At 35.6% G+C, this 11,228-nt stretch overlaps 1 protein-coding gene across 2 annotated transcripts in view; it reads left to right on the top strand.

Annotated features, from left to right (window-relative positions):
• Nucleotides 1-11,228, top strand: part of FASTKD1 (FAST kinase domains 1) — a 30,344-nt gene that overhangs the window by 10,539 nt on the left and 8,577 nt on the right. For both annotated transcript variants that reach the window (XM_006766566.2, XM_015565763.1), the window contains exons 5-9: nt 1,586-1,984; nt 3,128-3,238; nt 4,548-4,679; nt 6,219-6,705; nt 8,631-8,745. In XM_006766566.2, coding sequence (XP_006766629.2) covers nt 1,586-1,984; nt 3,128-3,238; nt 4,548-4,679; nt 6,219-6,705; nt 8,631-8,745 — 1,244 coding nt within the window. The remainder of the gene's footprint in view (nt 1-1,585; nt 1,985-3,127; nt 3,239-4,547; nt 4,680-6,218; nt 6,706-8,630; nt 8,746-11,228) is intronic.

Here is an 11,228-nt window from a genome sequence, read left to right as displayed (position 1 = left end):
AGAGAGGAAGGGAGAGAGATAGAGAGTTAGAAACATCGATGAGAGAGAAACATCGATCAGCTGCCTCCTGCACATCTCCCACTGGGGATGTGCCTGCAACCAAGGTACATGCCCTTGACTGGAATCGAACCTGGGACCCCTCAGTCCACAGGCCGACGCTCCATCCACTGAGCCAAACCGGTTTCGGCATATGTCTATTTTTTTACAAAAAAGTTTACTTATTGATTTTTAGAGAAAGAGGAAGGGATTTTTGTGTGTGTCCCAATTGGGGATCCAATCCACAACCTTGGCACATTGAGACATCCTCCAACTGAGCTACCCAACCAGAGTCCTTGTTATGTGTCTTTTCCATTTTGCATTTATTCATCATTATGGATGCATTCTTATAGTTGTGATTTTTCTGATTTTTATTATGTAAGAGCTGTCATTTGAAAGCAGGGACCTCACTTTTGTAATTTTGGTGTCTTCCAAGTGCCAGAAGAGTGATTTATGTGTTTCTTTTTTAAATTATTATTATTTTTGATATATGTTTTTTAAAAGTGTTTATTGAGTGAAGAACTATTAAATGCTACTTCATGTTTGGTATTGTCTGTCATATATTAATATCAATCTAGCATTAAACATTAAAATATATAAAATCATTAGAAATATTTTACCAAGATTTTTATTAGTAAACTAGAGGCACAGTGCATGGATTCATGCACTGGTGAGGTCCCTCGACCTGGCCTGCGCCCCCTCTCAATCTGGGACTTCTCGGGGGATGTCAGAGAGTGGGTGTCAGCCTAATCCCCTCAGGCCAGGCCAAGGGACCCCACCGGTACACAATCGGGGCTGGGGAGGGATCACGGGAGGGCTCCAGGGCATGTCCGACCCATCTCGCCCAGTCCCAATCAGCCGTACCCCAGCTAACCTACCTGTTGGAGCATCTGCCCTCTGGTGGTCAGTGTGCATCATAGTGACTGGTTGAACGGTTGAATGGTTGAACAGTCAGACACTTAGTGTATTAGGCTTTTATTATATAGGATTACAGATATACAGAGACAAGAGTAATAAAGCAAAGTTCTACTACCAAAAATACAAAATGAGACTTTTAATGTTGCATTCATGGGCTGTTGGTCCAGTGATTTATGAGTAAATTTCACTAAAATATTTTCCTTTAGTCCTGGCCTGGTATCTCAATTGGTTAGAACATCATCTTGATACAGCAAGGTTTGATCCCTAATCAGGGCACGTACAAGAAGCAACCAATGAATGCATAAATAAGTGGAACAAGAAATTGATATCTCTCTCTCTCAAAAAAAATCAATAAATAAAAAAATTAAAAAAACATTTTTCTTCAAAGAAGATAACTATAGAACAAGGTAGTATATATACTTAATAAAAATATTATTTCAATGCTTTTTTTGGTCCAAAGAGGTTCAATTACTCAGAGATCTGAGTCAAGTTCTACTAGTATTTAAAAAAAATTGTGTTATAAAACTGATAATATTTTTACCAGTTCCTTTCTATATCTAGTTTTTTAGTCTTAGATTTGTTCATTATTCTTAAATAATGTAAACATTTTTGCATCTTTTTCCTTTTTCAGGTCTTTGTCTGTTTTGATGGTCAGCATATCTTCTTTAACATCCCAACGTTTTCAAGAACAATTAGTGAAGAAAACAGAACTTCTTTTTGATACCATAGATTCTTCCCAGGTCAACATTGCAAGAAGAATAGTTCAATTCCTTAGAAACATTAAGTATAGTTATTACCCACTATTAGAAAGGTGTAATAAAGTGTTTTTAAGCAATGTGAATGACCTTGACTTGGACTTCATCAGTAAAATATTTAGTCTGTACCACTCTCTACAATTTCATAATTTTGAATTTATTTTAATAACTAAAAAGAGGCTAATTGAAATGATCCCTCTGTTTGATCAGCCTGATACCTTTGTCAAATTGTTTGTAGTATTGGGACCCGTGGCAGGACCTGAAGAAAAGAAACAGTAAGTTCTGCTAAAAATGCTTTACTTTTCTGTGGAGACTATATGGAGTCTTCAAGCTTAGATTTTGCAGTTCTGGAAGGCACAAAAATCAGCTGTGGAATGGAAAATATTCTCATATGCTCTGCTCCTTGATTCTTTCTCTATTTATTCTAATTTACATCTCAAACTCTTACTCTGCTATTGTGTTCTGAAAGGGAGCCAGTACCCCCTTTTGGCAATAGATGAGGGAGAACACTATTTAAGGACCTTTATTCTCCCTTCCTAGGTTATGTGACTGGCTTTAAAACAGGTAATAAGACTGCCCTGCCCAGTGTAGGCTGTGGACTATTCAGAATTATAGTAGTTAACAAGACCATTTTTTGCTTTGTCTTCCCATTCATCATCAAAAGCCTTTATTATGTACATTGGCATATATTCCCATGCCAGGTTTGAGTGAATTTGATCTATCTCCCATCTTAGAAGAATTTCCAGTATTGCTAGATATTAATGTAGATAGAAATTTTAGAGATTAAAAAAAATGAGCAAATACTGTATACATGATTACTAATATGAGCAAATGGGTAAGTACTATTAGTGGATTAGTTAAGCAGGTGTTGCAGAGAATTGCATAATAGAGGTATCTCCATCATTACTCTGTTAGCCAAAACTTCATGGAGAGTTTTATTTTTAAGAATCCTTTGAAATATATATGAAGAAATTTAAAGATACATTTTAAGAGACTATCATGATGAGAACAAGATGATTATTTAAGAAACCTTTATTAGAATCTCTTTTTTTTGTCACTAAATATTATTAAAACCTCATATGCTAAAGCAGCACAAAATTTGGATTTAACTGGGTCCCTGCCTTCAAAGATTTTATATTCCAATTGGGAGGATAGAAATATATAATTGAAATATGTAAATACTATGACACTGCAAAGTAGTTTATGAATAAGTACTCAAATTAGTGATACAGTTAGTAAGTGCTGTGGGCAGACAGAAAAGTGAGAAAAATGTGGACTAAAGTGGCTGGGAAAAGCTACGAAAAGCATATTTGAATTAAGTTTTTCATATTTTCTATTTGTTACTTAAGAACTGTTACTTTAACACTTTTTAATAAACTATCCATTTTTCAACCTAAAAATTTCTTCTTTGCTTCTAGACTTGAATCAACTATATTATTGATGTCAGAGGAGCTGACCAGCCAGCAAGCCCTGGCAGTGATTGGAGCAATGGAAGAGATGGAAAGCAGAAATTTACGTCTGATTAAAAAGTAGTTATTCCTGAAATTCATGGTGTTAAGTTTAGTTGTCATTCATAAGTAGCTATGTTTTTGAGGAAAAAATTACGTTTTTTTTCTATAATCTAGCTGTTGGTTTTGAAGAAATAAGGAATTAACACTTAAGGTATTATTTATTTCCGTTTGTTTTTCAAAATAGAAATTCTGAAATTGTTTATAGGATTTTTCATTTCATTTGCTACTGTTGTTATTCTTAAGCAGAGTATCATAATCTAGGAAAGCTGAGAGCATAGAAGAGGATCATACTTTTCAAAAGGACAGTTTCTGAAAAATAGTTGACATCTTTGTGAGTCTGGTTTCACACCACAGTTGTTACCTTGAAATCATACTACCACATATTAACTTTTTGTTAACTTGAGATTTAAGAAGGAAAAAAATCTATGGTTTAACACACACACACACACACACACACACACACACACACGTTATTATTATTTTTAAAATATATTTTTATTGATATCAGAGAGGAAGGGAGAGGGAGAGACAGAAACATCAATGATGAGAGAATCATTGATTGGCTGCTTCCTGCATGCCCCCTACTGGGGATTGAGCCCACAACCTGGGCATGTGCCCTTGACTAGAATGGAACCAGGGACCCTTCAGTCCACAATCCAAAGCTCTATCCACTGAACCAAACCAGCTAGTGTTTATGTTATTTTTTTTTTTATCTATCATATTCCATTTTGAAAATATTCCTTCTGCCTTATCCCTCCAACTTACTGTCTCAGCATTTCCCATTGTTTTGAAGCATTTCTATTAGAAGGCCAGTGGACTTAAGGAAGAAAAATAAGTTTTGGTAATTGTTAGTAACTCTTGGTAAATATTTTTTTGGAGGGAGGATGTGGAATTTGTTGGTTCTTCAGAGAGATTATTTATTTAGGAAGTAAAACTATGCTTTTCTCTCTTTTTACTATTGATAATTAAATATTTCATTCATACTTTATTGATAGCTCATTCTATTTTGTTATATTTCTATCACCATCTATTAAAAATTTATTTTTATTTTTCAATGACATTTGAAACTCAATATTATGGTGTAAGGTGTACTGGTTAGACACTTATATAACTTACAAAGTGACCCCCCCCCCCCAATAAGTCTAGTACTCACCTGGCACCATTTCTATCACCATCTTGAGACAGTTCTTCAAGAACAGAAAACCTTGTCTCATTCATTGCTGTCTCTCCAGCACAGAGTGTGTCTGGCATGAAGGAGCTCCTCAGTAAATGTTTAATAAATAAATGAATGAACTGGTTATAATAGATGTTTTATCATTCTTTTTAGAATTGCTTCAATTCTGCATAAGAATTTGGAGAACTATAAACCAATAGAGTTATTGAAGATAACTCAAGCATTGATTGTTCTACATTTCCAAAGTAAAGAGTTTTTTGTGAAACTCAGAGAATTATTGCTTAGGTAAGATTAAAGTAGAATTGGTTGTTGAGTCTTTCATTTTGTAATCTAATCTTTCAATTTATAATCTAGTTTGGTTTAATTATGTAAAGAATTGTTGGAACTTTAGGAGGTAGAATTGGATAACTTATTATTAAAAATGTTAAGACACTTATCTCTTCCCATGCCCATTCTGCCAATGCTTATACGTGGTATATTTTGAAATGGAAATGAGGCCAGTCAGGTGATGAGTTCCGTAGGGCATGCATAAAGTAAAAGCCAAGCCATTCTTTTCGGCAGGAATAGCACAACATGAAAATATTGGAGCTGCTGAAGAAGGCAAAACTCATATTTAGGGGCCTTCAGTTTGACTTCTTGTCTTTTTATTTTTAAAGATATTTTATTGATTTAAGAGAGAGGAAGGGAGAGGGATAGAGAGGTAGAAACATTGATGAGAGAGAAACATTGATCGGCTGCCTCCCGCATGACCCCTGTTGGGGATCAAGCCCGAAACCCAGGCATATGCTCTGACTGGGAATCAAACTGTTACCTCCTGGTTTATAGGCCTATGCTCAACCCCTGAGCCACATTGGCTGGGCCATTAGTTGATTCTTGTATGTGCTGACCAGGGATCAAACCCACAACCTTGGCGTATGTTCTAATCAACTGAGCTACCTGGCCAGAGCGTAAAGATTTTTTATTTATTCTATCCACTGAGCCAAACCGGTTACGGCATATGTATTTATTTTTTAAAACTCTTCTTTTAAAATATGTTTTAATTGATTTTGGAGAGAGAAGTGAGAGGTAAAGAGAGAGAAACATTGATGTGAGAGCAACATTGATTGCCTTCCATGCGCACCCCAACCAGGGATTGAACCCACAACTTGGACATGTGCCCTGACTGGGAATCAAACTGATGACATTTTGATGCACAGCATGATGCTCAACCAACTGATCCACACCGGCCAAGGCCCTAAAGATTTTTAAAAGCTCTGTTTTTTATTTTATTTTAACAACTGCTGTCCTGGTGGTAAGAATCTTACCATGGATGTTTGGAAAAGGAGACATAAAGAATGGAATCAATTCTGTTTTCTTTTTTTTTCTTCTTTTTTTAAGACTTCACTTCCTAGATAGAAGAAGTAGGATGGGAACCAGTATAATTGAGTGATTGCTGTCTGCTGGTGCCTGTACTAAGTACCAACTCCTGACAGGTCATATCAGAAATTCATCCCAAATTCTGTCTCTAGCAATAGCACTGGAAAAAAACATTGTTCTGACACTGACCTTTTTGTTTTCAGGGACTATGGTTTTATTTTTGCATTAAAAAAATTGGGATGGGCTTTATATTATCTTAAGGCTTCCCTTAGTAACTCTATGGACCTGTCTTTGATTTAGTTAACCCTTCTTTAATTAACTTGTATTTTAAGCCTCCCCCATCCATTAGAATAATAATGGATGTTAGAATAATAATACATATTTGTATTTTAATACTTATGTATATTTTGGTTTTTGTTGCTAATGTATTAATTTTGTTCTTTTTACTTTCCCTCCTTTTCTTTATAGTTATTTGAAAATTAGTGTTAAAACTAGTGAGATTTCCATCCTGGTCTGTGCCATTTCTAAACTTCCATCTCCTCACTTAGATGAAGTGGGGATATCTCGAATTGAAGCAATTTTACCACAGTGTGACCTAAATGACCTGAATAGTTTTGCCACATCTGTTTTAAGATGGATTCATTATGGTCATGTGTATCCAGATAACACTACTGGAAAACAGCTGAAACTACTTCAAAAATTAGATCACTATGGGCATCAGAGACTACAAAAATACAACAATTTGAATTCGTTATGCGAAGAACTTAAATCTTTAAAAGGAGACTGGTTTTCTGAGTCTCTTCTTGAAGAAACAGTTGCTACTTTACAGCGTTTGGTGGATGAAATTAATTACACAAATGTTGCGGGAATTGCATATTTTATTTCTAGAACTAACTACCTCAATACTTTGCTGCTTGACAAGATAGCTTCAGTGGTCCTCCAGCAGATTGAAAAGGTGAAATTGAAATGTCACGCCATTTTATATAGTTGTCAACTTATAAAAACAAGTGTGTATCGTAAGTACTTTGACACCTTGATTGGAATTTGAAGTTTAAAAATTAAACTTTAATTTTTGGTTCAGCAATTTGTTGTTTCTCCTCTTAAACCCCTTTTCTCCAGCATTACAGATATGGACAGATTGTTAAAATCAGTAGTCAAAATTCATTTACTAGAAGGAAGTACTAAAAGCAATACTGGTTATTATTAAGAAGGATATTAGCGTATGAATAATTTTTGTTTTCCCTTTTTCTTATTTTCTGTAATCCTGTGATACTACTTTTACTGTTTAAAAACAACTATATTTAAAAGTGTGAGAAAAGTGTGAAAACAAAATTATACTGACTTCAGTACAGTTTACCCTTGAACAATGTTGGGGTTATCATTACATCCTTATATAACTTTTGACTCTTCCAAAACTTAACTACTAATAGTTTACTGTGTTAGTTTTTTAAGTTTAATTTTAGTGATTTTGGAGAGAGGGAGAGAGAAACATTGATTTGTTGTCCCATTTTTTTATGCAGTTGAATAACATATTTTGTATCTTGTATGTATTATATACTATATTCTTATAATAAAGTAAGCTAGAGAAAAGAAGATGTTACTAAGATCAGCCCAGCCAGTGTGGTTCAGTGGTTGAACATTGACCCATGAACCAAGAGGTCACCAGTTCAATTCCTTGTCAGGGCACATGCATGGGTTGCAGGCTCCATCCCCAGTAGGGAGTTTGCAGGAGGCAGCCAATTAATGGTTCTCTCTCATCATTGATATTACTGTCTCTCTCTCCCTCACACTTCCTCTCTGAAATTAATAAATAATTTTTGTAAAAAAGAAAATACATTTACAATATTTATTGAAAAAATCTGCATATAAGTGGATCCATGTAGTTCAAACCCATATTGTTTAGGGTCTACTGTATTTTTTAAAATTTCTTAATTTTTAGAGAGAGGAAGAGAGAGAAACAGAAACATTGATTTATTATTCTACTTATTTATGCATTCATTGCTTGCTTCTTGTATTTGCCCTAAATGGAGATTGAACCTGCAACTTTGGTGTATCGGCACAATGCTTTAATCAACTGAGCTACCTGGCCAGGGCAGGTCTGCTGTATTCTTAAGTTATCAGTGCGTTTTCTTACAAATTCATTTCTGGAACTTACTTATGAAATGCTGCTTTTTGGTTTATTGTTTTTGTAAGATTTTTACTTTGTATTCTCTCAAATGAAAATAAAAGTCTGTCTTATCTGTTTAGCATATTTCTTGGTAGTATTGGATGAGTGAGTGAATAGTGAAAAACAGTGAATGAAAGAAAAATAAATTATGATTATTTTAAACTAAGAAACCCCTTTAATTACATTATGAGTACAAAATGCACTGATATCATATAAATTATATAAATTAGTGACACTACCTATTCATTTTTTTAAAATATTTTTTCATTGATTTTTATAGAGAGAGAGGGAAGGAGAGGGGTAGAGAGGTAGAAACATCAGTGGGAGAGGAACAACATTGATTGGCTGCCTCCTGCATGTACCCCTTCTGGGAATTGAGCCAGCAAGGGGGCTTGTCCCTGCCTAAGAATCGAACCGGTAACCTCAACTGCTGAGCTATACTGCCTGGGTTTCCTATTCATTTTAATGACTAGTGAATTTCTGGAATAGGATTTTACATCTAACAAGATTAATTCATACATTATCTGATTTTCTTTAGAGTTACTAGAAATTAGTGGGGTTAAATAGATTATAGCGGGGTAGAAAAATTAAATAGAGTAATGCATGTATCATTTAACTATAGGCACGTTAGAAAATGACTTCTATCCAAAATAATTAGGTTAAAATTTTGTTTTACTGAAGTTAAAGTAAACGTTTTTGTTCTATTTATACAGATCCATCCTTTTGCAATCTTTGCTATTATTCTCCCATTCAGCACCTTGAACTATGATCCACCTCAAAGGGATGAATTTTTTGGAACTTGTATTCAACACCTTAATTCTTACTTAAGTAGGTATATTATTTGGCACTAAATTGAATGAATAGGTGGGTGGATACTATTGCTGATGTTTCTCATTTAAAGGATAACCATAGTAGCTGTGAGTTCTATAAAAAAGTTTATATCCAATTTTGAAACTTTATTATGAAATGTCAAACGTATGGATAAAATTGAAAGAATGAACAGGGAATAACTATATACTCATAGGGCAGATTCATTAATCATTAACATTTTATCGTATTTGCTTTACTGTTTGTCTTTCTTGCACTTATTTTTTTCTGAGCCATTTGAAAGTAATTTGTAGGCATTGTGACCCTTCATCTCTAATTACTCAGGCATACACCTTCCTAAAAATAATGAACATCTTCTGTATCTCCACAATTCTGTTATCATAACTAAGAAAATTAATAGTCTCCTACTATATAATACACAGTTCATGTGTAAATGACCTTTATTATTCCCCAATACAAAATACTGTGGTTGTCTACCCAGGATCCAAGGTTCACTCATTGTGTGGCTGATCTCTTAGAGTCTAGAATATTCTCTGGGTTTTGGGTTTTGCTTTGGTTTTATATTTTGCTTGAGATTGATTTTGGAGAAAGGTTTTTTTTTTTTTCCTAATATTCTCTTATTATAGCTTTCAAATGTACAGAAAAATTGAAAGAATATAACAAACATCTCTATACTGTATACCCACAATCTAGCTTTTGAATAATGATTAATTTATTACCACATTTGCTATATGTGTGTGTGTGTGTGTGTGTGTACATACTCATCTATGTCTGATAAACTATTTTTTGTTGTTGTATATATATATACATATACTATGTATATGTATATATATGTATATATATATACATAACTATTTTTTGTTGTATACCAATGCAGTTGCAAAATATGACTTTTAATATTTTTTATGGGTGAAAGGATTCACAAGTGCAAATGGACTTAGGACCTGTTGAAATCAGACTGCATCCCTGTTATCCTATATCCTAGTCCTATTGTCCTCAATAAGCACCCTTTTAATATGTACACTTATTTCTATGGGAATGTACTTTTGAAAAATGTACGTTGCTGCTTTGAGTAATGTGTTTTTCATTTAGGCGGCACTCTGTTGTCATGTTTCCTGCTCTTTTCACTCAGCACCACATTAACTTATTTTGATGAATGATTTAAATATGGATATTTTTTAACATGAGAGAATTTTTTATATTTGATATTATGGGTTAATGACATGTTAGTTTGGTGGCTAATGTCTGTTCAAACATACCTTCTACTGATATAATACTAAAACTTAAAAAGTTCTTACTGTGTGCCAGGTACAGATCTAAGCCCTTTACATATGTTAACTACTTTAATCCCCCCTATAAACGCAGTAATGTACCAGTTTCAGAGATGAAGAAACCAAGGCACAAAGGAGTTAGGTAACTTGTCAAAGGCTACATAGCTAGAGTGGAGCCAAGATTCGAACCCAGGTGGTCTGGCTTTATCTAGAGTCTATGCTTTTTTTTAATTTTAACGTTTTTTTTAAATTTCAGAGAGGAAGGGAGAGGGAGAGATAGAAACATCAGTGATGAGAGAATCATTGATTGGACGCCTCCTGCACGCCTCCTACTGGGGATCAAGTCCACAACCCGGGCATATACCCTTGACCAGAATCGAACCTGGGACTCTTAAGTCCACAGTCTGATGCTCTATCCATTGAGCCAAACTGGCTAGGGCCTATTTGTGGGTTATTTTTATGTTTTTGATTTTTTTTTTTTTAGATAGGAAGGGAGAGGGATGGAGAGATAGAAACATTGATGAGAGAGAAACATCATGGATCTGCTGCCTCCTGCATTTCCCCTACTAGGGATCAAGTTTAAACCTGGGCATGTGCCCTGACCCGGAATCAAACCAGCGACCTCTTGGTTCATGGGTCGATGCTCAACCACTGAGTCAGCTCTAAATACTTGAGGTTAGAAGCTTCAGAGAACCAAGATGGCGGCATAGGTTAACGATGGAGTTTGCTGCCTCGAAAAACCACTTCAGAAGTGAAACTAAAAGACAGAACGGACATCATCCAGAACCACAGGAATGCTGGCTGAGTGGAAGTCCTACAACTAGGAGGAAAGAGTAACGCATACGGACACTCAGAGGAGGCGCAGTGCTGAAGTCAAATTCTGAGGTGTGGAGTGCATGCAGAGCGGGCTGGCGGCTGAGGGCGCGGATGGCGTTTTCAATCGGGAGGGAGTCGCCGACTCTGAGCTCCAGATCCGGGCGGGTCTTTAGGGACCCAGACTCAAACGGGAGAAGCGGGACTGTCTGGCTTCAGTCCAAGCGAGTGCAGCTTTCTCTCCAAGGTTTGCAGTGGTTGCTGGGACTCAGAGAGGCAGAGCCCCTGGGGACAGGACTGAGAGCCGACATAACTGCTCTCTCTCTCTGGCCCACCCTGTTGATCCTGTGTGACCCGCCCCGCCCAAGCCCTACACAGAGGCATTTGCAGGATAGCATC

The sequence above is a fragment of the Myotis davidii genome, unplaced genomic scaffold (assembly GCF_000327345.1).
Source record: "Myotis davidii unplaced genomic scaffold, ASM32734v1 scaffold59, whole genome shotgun sequence".
Taxonomy (NCBI): domain Eukaryota; kingdom Metazoa; phylum Chordata; class Mammalia; order Chiroptera; family Vespertilionidae; genus Myotis; species Myotis davidii.
Note: the sequence above shows the minus strand (reverse complement) of the source record. Positions and strands in the feature narration are given on the sequence as shown.